The 21111-nt window shown below is 40.3% G+C and overlaps 1 protein-coding gene across 1 annotated transcript in view; it reads left to right on the top strand.

Annotated features, from left to right (window-relative positions):
• The window catches only part of LOC126279120 (cyclin-dependent kinase 1-like), an 82698-nt gene that overhangs the window by 48088 nt on the left and 13499 nt on the right, over nt 1-21111 (top strand). The window contains exons 4-6 of the mRNA XM_049979599.1: nt 9580-9735; nt 17963-18126; nt 19677-19818. Of these exons, the coding sequence (XP_049835556.1) occupies nt 9580-9735; nt 17963-18126; nt 19677-19818 (462 nt within the window). The remainder of the gene's footprint in view (nt 1-9579; nt 9736-17962; nt 18127-19676; nt 19819-21111) is intronic.

Raw genomic sequence — 21111 nt, 5'->3', positions numbered from 1 at the left:
GAAAGGAAAGCATACTGTGTAAAGCAGTGGCAAGATTAGAGAGAGAAAGATGCTAGGAGCTAAGGATTGAAGAAATGTGTACTTTCTTGCTTCTCTCTCCTCTTTAGTGGTTTTATGTATCCTGTATTTAATTTTATGTCACACAAAACAGCTAGTTATTAGCCGATACGCAAATCTTCTGAAGAGTTTTTGTTCTCTCAATTACAAATAATCCCATTCGTTATTAATTGCGAGATTATTAATTTTTTTTAAAGACGGGCGGGATGTCAAGTGGGCTGACTGGGAGAAGGAGAGGCACCACAGGACATTTAAATTTCCACTGTCCTGAATATAGTTTGATGGCATCCAGTACAAAATATACACGTTTCAATACCACAGAGCAAAATACAGTGACATGCTATAGAAGAATGCTGCCTGGAGAGACGTGGCACTGCACTTTGGCACACTTACGATGATACAATGTATTAAATTTCCTCTAACACACGTTTTATGTTTCATAATTTTCAGAAAGATGTGCGCTGCATGATGAATGTATTTTTAAAAATTCGATTTTTTTTTAATGTATAGACCCGGTTCACAAAATCGTAGATCCGGGGCTGATGCGCAGAGCAGTCTGAGTTACAGTGGGTAGTCTCTCCTTAGTGATTTGGCTGTTTCCCCTTCGTTTATTCTCATGTCAAATGAAAACAAAATGGATATAGGTGGCTGGGAACTATCAAGTGAATTAAAATACATTAACATAATTACAGAAGGCTAAAGTATGTTGTTAATTTCAGATTTTGTTTTATTTCCACCTACCAGACAGTCAAGCATTAATAGCATTGCAGAACAATGAAGTTATTTTTGTCTGTTTGGTAGAGAAATTTGACTGTTATTAACCTTTTCCGAAGAGGCAGTCAATGTATTTGAAACGAAATGTTTAATTCCACAGTAACGGCCAGTTTCAACTGTTTGCTGCATTTAAAGTGCATGTTTTCATCTTCTAGCATGTATGGAATTATGCCATAATAAAGAACCAAACATGATATGATACAGTACTGATGCTCTAAAAAAAATTTACATCCAGAAAACCACAATGAAAAGCTTAATATGAGGTCGAGGTCTACTTCATTGGGAATGTGGACATACAAATGTTCACTCTAGGTTGTTGTTGTTGTGGTCTTCAATTCCTGAGACTGGTTTGATGCAGCTCTCCATGCTACTCTACCATGTGCAAGCTTCATCATCTTCCAGTACCTACTGCAACCTACATCATTCTGAATCTGCTTAGTGTATTCATCTCTTGGTCTCCCTCTACGATTTTTACCCTCCACACTGCCCTCCAATACTAAATTGGTGATCCCTTGATGCCTCGGAACATGTCCTACCAACCGATCCCTTCTTCTAGTCAAGTTGGGCCACAAACTTCTCTTCTCCCCAATTCTATTCAATACCTCCTCATTAATTATGTGATCTACCCATCTAATCCTCAGCATTCTTCTGTAGCACCACATTTCGAAAGCTTCTATTCTCTTCTTGTCTAAACTATTTATCGTCCATGTTTCACTTCCATACATTGCTACACTCCATACAAATACTTTCAGAACGACTTCCTCACACTTAAATCATTACTCGATGATAACAAATTTCTCTTCTGCAGAAATGCTTTCCTTGCCATTGCCAGTCTACGTTTTATATCCTCTCTAATTCGACCATCATCAGTTATTTTGCTCCTCAAATAGCAAAACTGCTTTCCTAATCTAATTTCCTCAGCATCACCCAACTTAATTCGACTACATTCCACTGTCCTTGTTTTGCTTTTGTTGATGTTCATCTTATATCCTCCTTTCAAGACACTGTCCATTCCGTTCAACTGCTCTTCCTAGTCCTTTGCTGTCTTTGACAGAATTACAAAGTCATCGGCGAACCTCAAAGTTTTTATTTCTTCTCCATGGATTTTAATACCTACTCCGAACTTTTCCTTTGTTTCCTTTACTGCTTGCTCAATATACAGATTGAATAACATCGGGGACAGGCTACAACCCTGTCTCACTCCCTTCCCAACCACTTGTTCCCTTTCATGTCCCTCAACTCTTATAACTGCTATTTAGTTTCTGTACAAGTTGTAAATAGCCTTTTGCTCCCTGTAGTTTACAGTGCTCTGTCAAACTCTTCACACAATATCATATCTCCCATTTCATCTTGATCTACAGTCCCCTCCATTTCCATAATATTGCCCTCAAGTACATCACCCGTATATAGACCCTCGATATACTCCTTCCGCCTTTCTGCTTTCCCTTCTTTGCTTAGAACTGGGTTTCCATCAAAGCTCTTGATATCCATGCAAGTGGTTCTCCTTTCTCCAAAGGTCTCTTTAATTTTCCTGTAGGCAGTCTCTATCTTACCCCTAGTGAGATAAGCCTCTGCATCCTTACATTTGTCCTCACTTTAAGTATGCACTTTCAATTTGCACATTCTAGTATGGTTCACGAAATTCCTATGCTCTTGGACTATGCTCTGATATCTTGTTTCTTTTATGACATAATGTATAATCTTTCAATGTTTTACATGTACATATATACAGGCTTCCTACGTCACAGTAGCTGCGCAAGCAAGGTGTTGCCTGTTATCTGCGCTCTCTGGCTGTTGCTGAAACGAACCTGTTTCTAACAGACCCCTGGAAAATATTGCAAATGGTGGTTTGAAAAGCATTACTTTCAAAGTAAATATTCTTTTACGTAAGTTGAAGTATGTGCGAGAATGTACCATGAATTTCGTAAATCGCAGAATGTTTGACTCTCATTTAAAAATCAACTGTTAGATGACAAGCCATTTAGAAGCATTTTGAACCCTGAAGATCAGAAATTTATGTCATTATTAAAAACTTTACTGGCACATTTGTGTGATTTATCTTAAAGTGTAACACATGCAGAAAAGATCAACATTATTATTATTTTGTTGAGCCCAACCTACATAGGTAGGAATGATCATCAAAATAAAATAAGAGAAATCAGAGCTCGAACAGAAAGGTTTAGGTGTTCGTTTTTCCCGCTCGCTGTTCGGGAGTGGAATAGTAGAGAGATAGTATGATTGTGGTTCGATGAACCCTCTGCCAAGCACTTAAATGTGAATTGCAGAGTAGTCGTGTAGATGTAGATGTAGATATGGGAAAGCTTAGCTTCTCTTGCAGCTTATTAACCTTAGAGACCAATATTATATGTGAAAGATTTGCTTTTCTTGTAGCAACACTATGTATATACTATTAACTTTCCCTGTTTGTGCGTTCGTGCTACTTAACAGTGATTTTGCTGTTGGCTGACACCACGTGTCCTTTGCACTGAATATCTGCCGTCATTGGCTGGTGAGATCATGTGACATGAACTATGACTGGCTTACAAAAGCGCATCGCAATCTCGATTTCAATGATTCAGAAGGTAACATGGGGTGTTTGGTGAAATTCCAATGTATACTTTCGTAATATGAAAATAACATGCGTACATGTTGCTGCATAGCAAAGATATTTCCAAAACATGTCTTTTTCCGTGAGCTTCGTTTTCTAAAGTGCCGGGAAATTCTTCACCCGTGTAGAAAACCATAACCATTCAAAGAATTGATAGGTTTTGCAGTTACAAGGGAAAATATTCTGTCACTTAACACGGAAAAGTGTGTGTTCACCAGGGAGAAAGTATGTCTTTAACTGTGAAATCCGGGAATTTTTTTCCGTGTCCTCTTACACACACTGAAGGAGGTTTTGATTACCAGACTGCACATCGGGCATAGCCTTGTAATGCATGGCTTCCTCCTTCGGTGGGAGAATCCACCACTCTGTCAAGTTGACGGCATGTCACTTTCAGTTCAGCATATTGTGGATGTGTGTGTCCTATATACTGATATTAGTGCAGTCCTCAGTCTTGTTGGAGATCTACCTACCATTTTCTTGGACCTACTGATAACAAACAGACCCAAACTTTTTGACTCTGTAAGTGCAGAACAGGGAATCAGTGATCATAAGGCTGTTGCAGCATCCCTGAATATGGAAGTTAATAGGAATATAAAAAAATGGAGGAAGGTTTATCTGTTTAGCAAGAGTAATAGAAGGCAGATTTCAGACTACCTAACAGATCAAAACGAAAATTTCTGTTCCGACACTGACAATGTTGATTGTTTATGGAAAAAGTTCAAGGCAATCGTAAAATGCGTTTTAGGCAGGTACATGCTGAGTAAAACTGTAAGGGACGGGAAAAATCCACCGTGGTTCAACAACAAAGTTAGGAAACTACTGCGGAAGCAAAGAGAACTAACCTCCAAGTTTAAATGCAGCCAAAACCTCTCAGACAAACAGAACCTAAACGATGTCAAAGTTAGCGTAAGGAGGGCTATGCGTGAAGCGTTCAGTGAATTCGAAAGTAAAATTCTATGTACTGACTTGACAGAAAATCCTAGGAAGTTCTGGTCTTACGTTAAATCAGTAAGTGGCTCGAAACAGCATATCCAGACACTCCGGGATGATGATAGAATTGAAACAGAGGATAACACGCGTAAAGCTGAAATACTAAACACCTTTTTCTAAAGCTGTTTCACAGAGGAAGACTGCACTGCAGTTCCTTCTCTAAATCCTCGCACAAACGAAAAAAATAGCTGACATCTAAATAAGTGTCCAAGGAATAGAAAAGCAACTGGAATCACTCAACAGAGGAAAGTCCACTGGACCTGACGGAATACCAATTCGATTCTGCACAGAGTACGCGAAAGAACTTGCCCCCCCTTCTAACAGCCGTGTACCGCAAGTCTCTAGAGGAACGGAAGGTTCCAAATGATTGGAAAAGAGCACAGGTAGTCAGTCTTCAAGAAGGGTCGTCGAGCAGACGCGCAAAACTATAGACCTATATCTCTGACGTCAAACTGTTGTAGAACTTTAGAACATGTTTTTTGCTAGAGTATCATGTCGTTTTTGGAAACCCAAAATCTACTATGTTGGAATCGACATGGATTCTGGAAACAGCGATCGTGTGAGATCCAACTCGCTTTATTTGTTCATGAGACCCAGAAAATATTAGATACAGGCTGCCAGCTAGATGCTATTTTCCTTGACTTCCGGAAGGCGTTCGATACAGTTCCGCACTGTCGCCTTTTAAACAAAGTAAGAGCCTACAGAATATCAGACCAGCTGTGTGGCTGGATTGAAGAGTTTTTAGCAAACAGAACACAGCATGTTGTTATCAATGGAGAGACGTCTACAGACGTTAAAGTAACCCATGGTGTGCCACACAGGAGTGTTATGGGACCATTGCTTTTCACTATATATATGACCTAGTAGATAGTGTCGGAAGTTCCATGTGGCTTTTGCGGATGATGCTGTAGTATACAGAGAAGTTGCAGCAGTAGAAAATTGTAGCGAAATGCAGGAAGATCTGCAGTGGATAGGCACTTGGTGCAGGGAGTGGCGACTGACCCTTAACATCGACAAATGTAATGTATTGCGAATACATGGAAAGAAGGATCCTTTATTGTATGATTATATGATAGCGGAACAAACACTGGTAGCAGTGACTTGTGTAAAATATCTGGGAGTATTCGTGTGGAACGATTTGAAGTGGAATGAACATATAAAATTAATAATTGGTAAGGCGGGTACCAGGTTGAGATTCATTGGGAGAGTCCTTAGAAAATGTAGTCCATCAACAAAGAAGGTGGCTTACAAAACACTTGTTTGAGCTATACTTGAGTATTGCTCATGACTGTGGGATCCGTACCAGATCGGGTTGACAGAGGAGATAGAGAAGATCCAAAGAAGAGTGGTGCGTTTCGTCACAGGGTTATTTGGTAACCGTGATAGCGTTACGGAGATGTTTAGCAAACTCAAGTGGCAGACTCTGCAAGAGAGGCGCTCTGCATCGCCAGTGTAGCTTGCTCGCCAGGTTTTGAGAGGGTGCGTTTCTGGATGAGGTATCGAATATATTGCTTCCCCCTACTTATACCTCCCGAGGAGATCACGAATCTAAAATTTGTAAAATTAGAGAGATTCGAACGCGCACGGAGGCTTTCAGACAGTTGTTCTTCCCGCGAACCATATGGGATTGGAACAGAAAAGGGAGATAATGACAGTGGCACGTAAAGTGCCCTCCGCCACACACCGTTGAGTGGCTTGTGGAGTATAGATGTAGATGTACCGATTCCAGTGTTGCAGGGGTGGTGAAATTTTGTGTACTGTCAGGCCTCATCCCTTAAGTAGTGGCGGAGGGCAGTAGACTTCAGTACACTATAAATTGCTCTGCATGTGGTGATGGCCTTCGTCCCCACCCACGAGATTAGCATGCTGACTTTTCGTCAGGGCTCTGATGACCATGATGTCAAGCAGCCCTCAGCCCAAATCATCATCATCTTTCGGTGACTCCCTTGACTGCCAGTGCCCTCCTTTGTTACCTCATGGAGTTTGCTTTTGGTTACTGTTCCACCAGCTTAACTTCAAGATAGGCCTACTTGGCCATGTTCCCAATGGGTGTGAACCATTCACCACCTTGGCTTTGTGCGACAGGTCATTTTCAACTTGGGACTTCGCTTCCTAAGGACACTACTCCAGATTCGATCTATCACTGTAAGCATCTGGACCTTTCAAAGCAACTTATTGGTAGTACGTTTGTGTACACTGATGGCTCTAAGACCGACCATGGCATCAAGTGTGCCTTCCTTATTGGCAGCGACAGTTTTAGATATCAACTTCAAGATCACTGCTAGATTCTTGCAGCAGAGCTCTTCGCCCTCTATAAAGTCACCCAATACATCTGGCAACAAGATCTTTTTAATTGTGCCACATGTTCAGATTCTGTCAAAGCCCTTCAGAGCCTATGTATGTTATATGCAGTCTGTCCAAGAAATATTCCACTTGATACTGGTGAGTATGACGTCAGTATGACGGAAAATGAGGCTGCAGTCCACCCACCTCAGCCTGCTAGCTCTTCCATTCCTTTGGATGGTCTACGTATTGCCAGCTATCAGCAGATGGTGTCACTTTGGCATCACCACTGATCTTCTCTTCATGGAAACAAGCTCCAGGGAATTAAACCTCTCCCAGTGGCCCCTCTGTCATCTTTTGAGAGATCAATTTAGCTAGGTTATGAATTCGCCACCGTCATTTTAGCGATCACTGTTTTTTATCTGGTAATCCTCCACCACTTTGTGCTCATTGTTATGAACCTTTGACAGTTCACCATTTCATGACTCACTGCCCTTTTTTTTAACTGCTTAAGTTCCAGTGTATGTTTGTAGTCAGTTATTGACCATTTAAGTGAACACCGTGCGGGCGGTTGCCTGATTTACTTTTTACCCATCACAACAATATGGTGAAGGATATTTGATTTTTGGTTAGGGACCTCTGTTGTCTCTATAGTGTATTTTGTGGACGTTCCTCAAAGGTGAAGTCCTTGTTTACAGCTCTCTTTCCTTGTGTTGATTGGGCTGAATGTATAATTGCTATAACTTCTTTTACTTATTGGTGTGCTAATGTTATGATATGGGCGCTTATGACCTCAGTTGTTTTTGTGCTCTAAAAAAACATGTTCTTGGAAAAACAGCAAAAAGTTTTTCATATCCTATGTTACGTGAAAGCTTAGCTTTTCTTGTAGCTATAATGTATGTATATTAATTTAAACTGTTAAACTTTTACCATTTGTGTGTGTGTGTGTGTGTGTGTGTGTGTGTGTGTGTGTGCGTGTGCACCACCTAAGAATGAGTTTGCTATTGGCTGACATCATGTGTCCTGAGTATCTGCTGTCATTGGTTGGTATGATCAAGTGGCATGAGCTGTGATTGGCTGACAAAAGCACATTGCCATTTTTATTTCGGTGCTTCAGGAGCTACCATGGTGTATTTCATGGATTTTGTGTTAAAAGCGTTTGTAACCAGGAAAAATCTGTGCGTGTGTGCATATACGCCCTGCTTTACCAGCATCCAGCCAACCAATCAAATATAGGCAAAATTTTTATTTTTGTAGCTTTTGAAGCTGATAATGTAGTGAATGCAAGTGTACAAAAGTTCATAATTCACTAAATTGCTGACAGACACATAGACAATCAATTGACAGAGGACCATGTTTCAAATGCACTTTGCTCACTAACTACTCATTGTTAAAATAGGGAGAGATTTCTTGTGGTAAATTTTTTCTGTAAGTTTCAAGAGATTATACTGTTAACATTGCTTTGTGATCTTCATGCATTGTATCGGTATTCTGCATAAAAAGTTGCAACAAGGTGGCAAGTTATTCAGTGTTTTATACTCGGATTTTGTAAATTTTCAAACTGTGACACTCAGAAATTTCTGATAAAATGCCTGCATATGTTGTTTGTTTCTTTTCTACTTTTGTGCAGACTTCCTGTATCAGATGTTGTATAGAAAAAAATGTTACTAGTTTTGTTGTGCATTACCTTTGTTTGTGTTTCTCTATATTTAGTCAACACCATATCATTGAGTTTTGGGACTGCTTTTAATTTACTAGTGACTTTGTGTGTGCCTTTCCTAACTCAGGCACTTGGTAAATATATATTAAGGTTTCTAATAATTTTGAGCAATATTTCCATAAATATTTAAGTTCCTAAGTTAGGTAAAATATTGAGATATTTTTGAAAATTCAGTTTACCAAATCTTTAAAAGAGTTGGGTTATTACAGTCGCAATATGGAAACTGGACTTGACTCTGTCAAATTACTTTGCCGTAGATTTTAGTTCTGCATATCTAACATTTCTGCTATTGAGTAGAAATTAGCTGTCGGTAAGGCATGTAACTAATATCCAAGTAACGCAGCCCCAGGTTGCATACATTTTGATTCACTGCTATCAGTTTTGCATAATAAGATAATTGTTGCTTTCGTGGCAACATGTTACAGGGCTAAAGCCACTGCTTGTTGCTAAAGTCATTGCATTTCATCTTGAATAGTAATTACATTGGTTAGTATCCTGTACAGATAATGTTTTGGATGTGGTACAGTGTCGAAACTGTTCTGTTACACATCATATGTTTACCTATTTTGAAGTTACTTAACTTGAAGATGAAACTATGGTAAAACACTTAATTTACAACTTGATGAGCCATTGTTGTAATCGGTCTAGCTGACTATATTCGGAATTTTCATTGCGCTACTCACATCGCTGCTTAACCAACTATCTATGTGCCTAGTAAGACTGGAATGTTAAATCACAGCCAATAATGTTAGAGAAATTATTTTTTGTGATTTTAGTGCACAAATTGTCTTTTTTGAAAAGCTATAGATCCTTTCCCTTTGAAAGAATATAATTTCCATGTACAGTGTAGCATTTGGTAAAGATCAGCAAATGTGATGCAAAAAGTAGGCATTGAAATAGACGATGCATTGAACAACGAAACGGAAGAAAAGACTGTTTATTGATTGAGTCACTTGGAAAATTAGATAGAGAGAGCCAAAGCATAGAATGTTAAGTACAAAGATTTCACCATATGTGCCCAACCTAGACAACAATGAAATAATTTCAGCTGCTGTGTCAAGGTTAATTGTAAGTACTATGTTGTCATGATTGTACATTGTATCCTAGTTTCAGCTGCTATTACATCATGGCATTTTATCATTTACAGATGATTTTGGCAATATTATTCTGTCATAAACGCCGTGTGTTGCATAGAGACTTGAAGCCACAAAATATATTGGTAGATGGAAATGGCATTTTGAAAATTGCAGACTTCGGTTTGGGCAGGGCAATTGGCATACCTCTGAGAGTATTTACTCACGAAGTAAGTATCTTTTGAAAGTCATTTTTTTGTTTTTGATTATGACATACTTTGGACTAACATTATTTTTCAATATAATGAAAACAGAGTGACAATTCTTCTGGAAAACCTGGAATTTTCAGGGAATTAAAATTTAGGAAAACTTCAGGGAAATCTCACAAAATTTCATAAAATCTCAGATTTCTGCATTTTTAATGTAGTTCTGATATGAAATTTTATTGAGTTGTAAATCACAAATTTATAAATACTTAATGTTTCAAAATGTGTTTATTATAGGAATTTTATATTATTCCATATAAATTATCAGTGTTGAAAACTGAGGTTAAATTACTGATTATGGCCGGTATATAGCTCAGCTCAGAGGAAAGTTACCAGGAGCTTCTTGACACCATCTTCCTCCTCGCACCTGGAATTCTGGGATTATTTTTATTCTTTTTCTTTTTTCTAAGTTTGAGTAGCCACTCTGGAAAAGGATAGAATGCTACTCACCACATAGAGGAGATGTTGAATTGCAGACAGGCACATGACTCCTAAACGTGTAAGCTTTTGGCAAAAAGGCCTCCTCTTAAAGTACACACATTCATTCACATTAGCACAACTCGTACACAAATGACCACTGTCTCTGGCCTCAGTGGCCATGGACTGTGGTCATGTGTTTAAGAATTGTGCTTGCGTATGAATGTGTGTGTGTGTTTGTGTTGTCTACTTTAGGAGGTCTTTTGGCTGAAACCTCATGTTTAGCAGTTTTTTTTTTTTTGGTGTGTTTGTCTGTGATTCAACATCTTTGTATGTTGAGTAATGATCTACCCTTTTCACAATATTGTCACTATTCCAACCTGGATTTTTCATTGTTTAATATTCCTTTTTTCCGACATAAATTCCTTATTTTAAAAGTACATATATTGTAAGTTTAATTCATGGTTTTGTTATTAAACTGTGGAGCAGCTGATAAGGCAGTTGGTGGGGAACACACGTCCTTGCAGCCATCCCTCCAGGGGACTCTCAACTCTTTGTTGGGTATACAGTTGGCACACTGGGGCCCCTGCCCTTGCAGTACTCCTTGCTTTTCTATGCTGCAAGTCTATTCTCATATTCGTTCCGGTGGGAACCATGTCTTGTGTACAATTGGGGAAACTGAGACTTGTGAAAGTATTGGAAGACTTTGGTGGATTTCATTTTTGTCTCTTTCTTTTTCTGATTCTTCTGTCCTTCCTCTGTTTCGGTGTTTGAGGTCTTCCTATTTGTTTTTCTTCCTCCCTGAAGGCCATCTCGTGTGTTTGACACATAAAGGGTAAATGGGTAATGTGTAACTCCCGGCAACTGGGTCGACAGATGGGGCTCGCACATACCCCCTGGTACAGACCGGACCCAGGGGGGGGGATTTACTGAGCTGTTACCTTTCCAATTGCTGATGGTCCCCCTGTCTGAAGTTTGAGATGTAAACTGATATGTGAACAATCTAGTACGGCAACTGTTCTACTCTCTGTAGGGGGGGCCCCCAGAAGGAAGGAGCACCCCATTGGAGATGCTAACAATCGTGGGGTTTCACCAGCAATAAATAAATAGGTTCCATCAATGTGACCTCCATCTAATAAATGAAAATGAAATGGGGCTAAAAGAAAAACAAACCTTCCAGTTGCACCCCATTACCTCTTGTTATCATGTACAGGAGGATGTCAAAATTTTTCTATAGAGAACCCATTTGTTACTCAGAAAGGTGTGGATCCAGTTGCAGACCCACTAAGATCGTGTACTCGCTTATGCAATGGAACTTTGCTTCGAGAGACTGATTGTGCCTTTCAAGCCCAGAACCTGCTTAAAGCTTCACTTCTCCATGGATATCCTGTTCGTGTAGAGGCTAATTAAATATTGAATTGAAGTGGTGTAATATACACTTGGCTGCTTAACGGTATAACTGAGGATGATAAACAACATTATCTCTCTGATCAGGGTGTAACTGCAGTCCACCGGGCTGCTGCGTAATTAATGCATACCTCCAGGCATTTCTGAATATTTGATTGAGGAAAGCTTCTATTGAAGATTAAGATGTGGTGTGAAGTCATTGATGGACACTACATACAGAACACAATGTGTTGCTGCCAGTGTACGCATTATAAGCATACTCTTACGTCCCATAAAAACGCAGTCAAATGTGTAACTTGAGGCAAGGATATACATGGGGGAGATTGCTGACCTTGTCCTCCCTGCCTCATCAACTGCACCAGCAACTGTGCTGCTTTATCCCGCGAGTGCCCTGTGTGCCTTTTTGGGCGAGCCATTTAGGAGATACGGATGAAGGAACAGGTACCCCTCAATGTTGCTTGCAAAACGTTAGCTTGCCGAAAACCTTGCATGCCACTATGCGGCAGCTACAGTGCTGTTATTGCTAAGTCATGACTCCTGCAAGATATGGCCACAGAGACCTGAGACTTCCAGTTCAGTACTGCTGTTGTAAAATCACCTAGTGCTAAGGTGACATTGTCAACCTTCGCCTTCTACAGTTGCTCAACACACCAAAAATCCTTTGTCCACATCAATGAAGTCACTTCTGTAGCAACCAGAACAGAAATTTAAAAAGGAATACTACCGAGAAGACTTTTTGCGTGCTTCAAGTCAACAAATGTCTGGGTCCACGCCTGACAAATACAAAAATGGTAAGTAGTTGAACAAAGACAAACGTTCTTTGCCTTCTCCAGATCCGAGGTCCTCTAAAACAGTGAAACTGCGTGACACCTCTGTCTGGCTGACTTCTGTTTCACTGGCGCAAATCACCAACTGATTCTCCACGTTGGAATCAACTGACTGCCCCAGGGAGGTTACTGGTACCTCTGAAGAAATAGTGGAACAGGATCCTCCAACCTTATAATGCTGTAGTAGTATGCAGCTGAAATCTGGTACTTGGTGGTCACCAAAGTAATTGCCACTTATCTAGAGTGGTCTGTTCTCTCAGACAAACAATTGATTGACCATTTCTTGTGCATAATTTGTCTACTAATTCATGTCCCATCTGTACACAAAACCAACTGCAGCTTTCTAAAGCTGACTGGAGGCTCTGTTCTTCACTGGCAACCTTCAACATCAGATTTCTGAAAATGAGGTATATCTTCTGATCCCTGACCTGACTTTTGTGAAAGATATTTCCAACACCTTACTTTGCAGAGATCTCAAGCTCCACCCATGACCATCGTGCCTTTTTACCTCGGGAACAAGTGGAAGTGGCTTGGGAGATACCTTTCCCGTCAGAATCGCAGATACTATATTACTGTTTCTACTAAGAGAGAGCTCGAACATGCTCTCACCTCGTCACGATCCTCTGCTCCAGGACTGGACGGTATTCACATTCAGATGTTCCAGCACCTATCTCTAGGCGGCAAGCATTTACTCCTTTGTGTGTATAATAGCATCTGGATGGATGGCGCATTTCCCAGACATTGGCGTGAAGCCACTGTGATCTCCACTCCCATGCCTGGTAAGGACAAACATCTTCTATCCAGATATCACTCAATTTTCCTCCCCAGCAATATCTGCAAGGTGATAGAATGTGTGTTCAGTCATTGGCTGGTATGGTGACTCGAGTCTTGGAATGGATAACAAATGTGCAGTGTGAATTATGTAAGCACTGCTCTGCAATTGATCATCTCATCACGCTGTCAATGCATATATTATAAACAATTTTCTGCAGAGATACCAGACTGTACCCTGTGGTGTTTGATTTGGAGAAGGCTTAAGATACCTGCTGGAGGACAGGCTTTGTCCATACAATGCACATGCGGGGATTTTGAGGTCACCTGCCTCATTTTATTCAGGAGTTTTTGAAAGACCAGATTGTCAAGGTATGTGTGGATTCAGCTCTGTCAGACATTTTTATTCAGGAGAAGAGGGTACCTCAGGGCTCTGTGCTGCCATAGCAATTAACCCTATCATGGACTGTGTGCTGTCAGGCATCTCGGGCTCTTTTTGTCAGTGACTTTGTGATCTACTGCAGCTTTCAGTGGAACTTTCACACAAGTGACGACTTCAGTGATTTCTCGACTGTCTTGACTCGTGAAGCATCGACAACAGCTTCCACCTTACCATGAAAAAAGAATTGTCTAAACTTTCGGCAGCTTAAGGAGTTTCCTCCAACGTCCTTCCGTCTCGGCCCTGTCGCTCTTCCATTTGTAGAAACCACAAAATTCTTGGAGCTCACAATTGATAGGAAACTGTTGGTCCACCCCACATCCCTTATCTGGCAGCACACTGTGTACCATCCCTAAATATTCTACATGTTTTACATGGTACTTCATGGATAGTGCTGAACATCCTAATTAGTCTTCTTTTCCCAACTACAGCAGTTCACCTCCCACATAGGCAGCCCATGTCAGGGCTAACGATTGAGATTCGCGTGCGATCACTTCCGAAGCTTTGCTTGGACTTTCCACCGCCCTAAGTACTCCGTTAACCCTGCAGCTCTCAGATGTCACTTCCTTGCGGTTCTTGAAGTGTTCCGGGGCTCTGAAGTGGTTTACACTGGCGGCACAATCGCTGACGGTAATGTTGGCTTCGCCTTTGTCCAGAGGCCATATTGAACAGCATTCCTTGCCGCATGGCTGCAGTGTATTCACTGCAGAGCTGGTGGCCATATCTCGTGCACTTCAGTATATCAGTTTATGCCCTGAGGAATTCTGTGTACTGACTCCTTGAGCAGCCTAAAAGCTATCGGGGCAACGAACTTGCCGACAGGCTGGCCAAACAGGCTATGGGGAAACCACTTCTGGAGATGAGCATCTCTGAACCTGACCTGCGTTCTGACTTACGCCGCAGGGTTTTTCGGCTTTGGGAGACGGAATGGCATAACAATACACACAAAAAACTGCTTGTCATTCAGGAGACTATGAATGAGTGGAAGTCTTCCATGGGGGCCTCTCGCAGGGAATCAGTTGCCCTCTGCTGGCTCTGCATTGGCCACACTTGGGCGACCCACGGTTACCTCTTGCGCCGTAAAGACCTGCCTCAGTGTGTGAGGCGCTCTGTTGACAGTGGCCCATATTCTGGTGCACTGTCCCACTTTGACTGCCCAGCAACGAAATCTTAGGTTACCCCTTAGTATAAATAATCCACAAATGCCCCCACTTGCTTCCTGGTGATGGAGCCTGTGGGATGCCCATGTGGGTCCCACATCAAGTTGGAGTTTCGTTGAAATGAAGCTGCCAATGCTGCTGCTGCTACCACCAAGGCTATAGTCAAACTACATAGGCCTTTTAGCTATGTCCCTCTAGATGATCTCTGTGTTGCCACACGTAGGAACATTGTGCCCCTATGGTGTGAACCATTAGTCTTCTCAGTATGGGAACAGACACCAGGAAATTAAACCCCTCCTGTCATGAGGAGATACTTTTAGCTATGCTGCATACTGAGCACTGTCATTTGTCATCGTCATTTGTGAAACTGAGACGCTGCACCGCTCTTTGATTACTGTAACCAACCATTGACAGTGCGCCATTTTCTGACCCAATACCGATTTCATCACCGTTTGCATTTTAATGTATGTTTGTCATCTGAATTATCAGATATTTTAGCAGATACAGCATGAGATGTTTATCACATTATGTAATATGGTGAAAAAATTTAATTTTCAACCTTTGAGCAACCTCCTCAAAGTAGAAGTGATTGTACTTAGCTACTCCCTACTCCAGTTGATTAGGCTCTGAGTATTATAGACTTCTAATTCATTTGGTAATTGACCATTTTAAGTTACAACATGGGTGCTTATGACCTCAGCTGTTTTGTGCCATAAAGCAACAACAAACAAAACCTAGCAGCAAAGTTTCCTTTTGAAATTGCCCCCAGGGGACTAAACTCGTTTGTGAGTCTGCGTGAGGCTCCTCACAGTTTAGTTTGATACCATTCTTTTCATAATATTTTCCATAGGTGTTGGCCATGTGGGGATGATCACCAAATATAGCTAACTTGGCAGCCAGGCCATTATGCCTGAACCGTTATGTCCTTTACATACCTGTCTGTTTTGGGACACTGGGTCTGTAAGCAATGGTCATCAGGTCAGGTGGCATTGGTTTGCTGAGTGGCACTTGGGGGAGCCCTCATCCAAAATAGGTGACATCATGGTGGGCATCTGGCAGTATGATGCTGGAATCTGGGAGCTTTCATAAATTTTCGACTTTCTACTTAATAACATATTGACATACGTAAAAATTACCAAACTATCAGTTTAGTAAGTCACAGCTGCAAAATACTAACGCGAATTCTTTATAGACAAATGGAAAAACTGGTAGAAGCCGATCTTGGGGAAGATCAGTTTGGATTCCATAGAAATGTTGGAACACGTGAGGCAATACTGACCCTATGACTTATCTTGGAAGAAAGATTAAGGAAAGGCAAACCTACGTTTCTAGCATTTGTAGACTTAGAGGAAGCTTTTGACAATGTTGACTGGAATACTCTTTCAAATTCCGAAGGTGGCAGGGGTAAAATACAGGGAGCGAAAGGCTATTTACAACTTGTACAGAAACCAGATGGCAGTTATGAGAGTCGAGGGGCATGAAAGGGAAGCAGTGGTTTGGAAGGGAGTGAGACAGGGTTGTAGTCTCTCCCCGATGCTATTCAATCTGTATATTGAGCAAGCAGTAAAGGAAACAAAAGAAAAATTTGGAGTAGGTATTAAAATTCATGGAGACGAAGTAAAAACTTTGAGGTTCGCCGATGACATTGTAATTCTGTCAGAGACGGCAAAGGACTTGGAAGAGCAGTTGAACGGAATGGACAGTGTCTTGAAAGGAGGATATAAGATGAACATCAACAAAAGCAAAACAAGGATAATGGAGTGTAGTCGAATTAAGTCGGGTGATGCTGAGGGAATTAGATTAGGAAATGAGACAAAGTAGTAAGGGGTTTTGCTATTTGGGGAGCAAAATAACTGATGATGGTCGAAGTAGAGAGGATATAAAATGTACCCTGGCAATGGCAAGGAAAGCGTTTCTGAAGAAGAGAAATTTGTTAACATAGGGTATAGATTTAAGTGTCAGGAATTCGTTCTGAAAATATTTGTATGGAGTGTAGCCATGTATGGAAGTGAAACATGGACGATAAATAGTTTGGACAAGAATAGAATAGAAGCTTTTGAAATGTGGTGCTACAGAAGAATGCTGAAGATTAGATGGGTAGATCACATAACTAATGAGGAGGTGTTGAAGAGGATTGGGGAGAAGAGAAGTTTGTGGCACAACTTGACCAGAAGAAGGGATCGGTTGGTAGGACATGTTCTGAGGCATCAAGGGATCACAAATTTAGTATTGGAGGGCAGCGTGGAGAGTAAAAATTGTAGAGGTAGACTAAGAGATAATACACTAAGGAGATTCAGAAGGATGTAGGGTGCAGTAGGTACTGTGAGATGAAGAAGCTTGCTCAGGATAGAGTAGCATGGAGAGCTGCATCAAACCAGTCTCAGGACTGAAGACGACAACAACTACTTAATAATAGAAAGCACCTTTTCTGAACATTTGTATTAAGCCTTATGTTACAATTGGGGTGCGCGTGCGCAACGCAAGGTAACACTGCATATACAATTAGGGTTCATACTTTTGATATGACATTGCATGATATTTGATAGTAACAGGCAGTTCTATATGAATTGACGGATAACTAAGCTTCATATTTTTTTCTGGGATGTTAGCACCATTATCACAATGTGCCCTTGCATTCAATGTTTCCCCAAGCCAGAACACCGCAGCACAGAATAAGTGTTTACACAGCAGGCACCACAATGTGCAGTAATACTGCCATCATCATCCTGTCAACTAATTGTTGGGTAAGCAAACTGATATGTTACACCACAGAAAATTGAGAATGTTTTTGTGAAATTTCTTCTCCCTCAAATTACAATGTGGTTCTACCTTAATTATATCATAATACTGCTTTACTTGACAAATCGTATTGCAACTTTGGAAATATTTATTTTTCATGACTGGAAAGTGTTACACGTGGACATGCACTTCTTTTCATGTTTTTCTGTTAATTTGGACATTTCCAGCTTTCCATGATTTTTTTTTTAACTCCTCAAGATAATATTCATATGTGTGTTCATGCACTTGTAATAACCCTGCAAATATTTCTTTATTAATCATCAGCTTACAAGTGACGAATGTAGTCTTGTCAGTTCTAATTTAATATTTTGCTGCTTCTGTGCTGCACGTATGAAGTGTTTTTTTTTGTAATAGATTTAAATTGTTTACAGATAGTAACATTGTGGTACAGAGCTCCTGAGGTGTTGCTTGGGGCAAACAAGTATTCTTGCCCAATAGACATGTGGTCTATTGGTTGCATATTTGCTGAAATGGCGTCAAAAAAACCTTTGTTTCAAGGCGACTCTGAAATTGACCAACTGTTTAGAATATTCAGGTTTGTATCTTATTAATAGTCACAATAGTATATAGCTTGTTATATGGTGCCCAGAATCATTTTGCCTATATGCAAGTGTAAAACGTTGAGTTTTCACTTTTTGCATAAAACACTGATGATAGCAAGTCTCGGGGATTTTGCAAGTTTTCTACAAATACTACTTAACTTCGTGTAACAGAATAATCACACATAGCTATCATCATTGTCTACTAAGAACTTATGGTTTCTGTCCTCCTTTACTGAAAAATGTGGGAGTGATACATCAGTCTGTCATGATCACGTTTCCAATGACATTGCCTTTTCCGAGTTCTTAGTAGCACCATAATGAATTCAACATTGGTAATCTTGTATTTTGCTTACTAAGTGACATGGAATAAAGTGAAATGCCTTTTCCAGAATTTTAGCTTTGCATCAATGCGAGCATTGCTAGGTATAGTTTCTCTCTTCTACAGTCTGTTTGACTAGTTATACCGAACCTTCCTCAGTGCACCTTCTTATCTAGTTGCGACGCCAGGGATGTACATTCTTGGTGTGTATGTTTCATTAAATGGGTTAACACTATAGCGGATACAGAAATTAATAACTAATGTTACATTCCACACTAACAGAATCTACATAAACCATCACAGGCTGCTCTGCACTGTTAAATGGGAAACTGATTCTTGGTGTTCCTGTACAGCAGTTTTCCCTTGTGGGAAAGGCCATTTCCCACCTATAGGTCCCGCTTACATGTCATTTTATAAACTGACTGTACTCCCAGCATTTAGGTTCACAACAAGGTTTGTTATTTATGCTCCGAACACTGTTGTTAAACCTCGAAAGGCGTCACAGTACACAGGAATTAGGTTCTCTTAACTCAGCAACAAACAATAGAACACATACGCATTTATCCTTCTTAAACTTTTATTCCTGTATCGCTCCTTTTCCAGTGAACATAAACAGGTACCAGAAATAGGCTAGTTGAGTCATGTAGTCGGTATAGAATCCAGTAAATTTCCCAGATTCAGTGACCTTGCTTGTTGAGTATTTGCTTTACAATTGTTAATGTAATTCTGAAATTGTCCAGTCTTCCTTTGAATATTTTTCCATTATGAATAACTGTGACTCATTGATTATATAGTTACAAATACTTCACTATGTCGCAGATTGTGCATCTCATCTTTGAATTTCAATCATATTGACCTCACGATAGTCATCGACAGTTCAGCATGATGGTAGAGTGAGTCACATCTGTCATGTGAGTTCCTGCCTTTCCTACAAAGTTACACACTCACTGTAATCAGTTTATCTGCATTAGTACTTCATTGCACTGGCGTATGAAAAGTTGAATCCAGTATCTGACAACTGCATGTGAGAAAATAAATCCCCCAAATAAATACCTTGGATTTGTAAGTGACTTGAATTATACATTGTAGTGTATAAGGAAGCCTATCCTACAAAGTAGTTGATATTGAGAACTTTTTTAGTCAAGACAGATGAAGCATCTAGCCATAGTTAATCTTTAAAAGTAATTATCCACCACACTATTAGCTTTCATAAACATGTTTCAGGGTGTTAAAAACGCCAACAGAAGAAATATGGCCAGGTGTTACACAGTTACCAGACTATAAACCAACTTTTCCGAACTGGGTACAATATAACCTGAATAGCCATGTGAAGAATATTGACGACGATGGATTGGATTTGCTTAAGGTAAAATTGTTTGTAAGATAATAGAACTGCAATAGAATCGAGGAACAAAAGCTTTAAAAATTATCAAAATATTTTCCTATTTTATTTTTCAGTAAATATTTTGAAAATTTAAGGTACATTAGCTATTTCGAGATTACTATCTTGTAGAGATTGTTTCATTCACCTAATTGTTCTTAATCTGTCAGAAGCATTTCTTCTCTTTAATGTTCAGTAACAAATTAAGAGGCGTGATCTGTTTTGGGTCGGCCAGTGCGGTCGCAGGTTCCAATCCTGCCTCGTGCATGGATGTGTGTGATGTCCTTAGGTTAGTTAGGTTTAAGTAGTCCTAAGTTTTAGGGGACTGATAACCTCAGATGTTAAGTCCCATAGTGCTCAGAGCCTAATTTGTTTTGCATATTGTTGCTGTCTTTTGATTTAGGTCTTTGTCTCTTTTGGTGACACGGACAATCAGCATTGTGAGATACTACATTCAGAACGCTACAGTATATGGCGTCATCAGAAATTTTGTGTTAGCTCTATTCTTGTTCATAACTTAAACAATGCTGCAAAAGCCATTAAAGGCCAGTTCAGAAACATTTGCCCATGGCAAACAAATTAGTATGTTCCTTGTGTCCAGATTGGTACCAGGCAAAAAAATGACATAGCATTGCGGCATGTATGTGTACTGGTTTGATAGCAAGTTAAGTGTGAGGAAGAACGTTGCTAGAAAATTTCTCAGTGATTTCAGTCTTGTCTGTTTCTTCTGACTACTCAACGCCTTTGCTGTACAGGCTGGTTCAGGAGGAATATCATATTTTGTGAGGTGATTCTAAAGTGAAAATAAACTGAAAAAGTTCTATGAACATGAGTCTGATTTTAGGTTGTTAAGGAACTGGAGCTGGGTGAATACTACATACATCAATGAATAGAGATGAAGACAAGTGTGTATTTACTGAAATTGGGTACTGTAATGGCACTGCCTGTGTGGCTGTGACAGAATACCATATACTTTTCTCTGATCAGTGAGTCCACAGTGCCAGGGTATTTCCCAGTCTTTTCAAACATCAGATGAATCAAGAACACTACCCAGTGTACACATAACATCAGAATTTTTCTCTGTCAGCTGAAGAAAGGGCCACATTATTTCAATGGTACAACAGAGTCCCACCACCAGTTGATGACACATAGCCGTCACCATCAAGCAAGGTGGCACTGTGGTTAGCACACTGCACTCGCATTCGGGAGGTCGACTGCCCTAAATTGCCTCAGACAAGTGTCGGCATGGTTCCTTTCAAAGAGCACGGCTGACTTCCT

This window comes from Schistocerca gregaria, chromosome 6, assembly GCF_023897955.1.
Source record: "Schistocerca gregaria isolate iqSchGreg1 chromosome 6, iqSchGreg1.2, whole genome shotgun sequence".
In the NCBI taxonomy this organism is placed as follows: Eukaryota; Metazoa; Arthropoda; class Insecta; order Orthoptera; family Acrididae; genus Schistocerca; species Schistocerca gregaria.
This window is presented reverse-complemented; position numbering and strand designations above follow the sequence as displayed.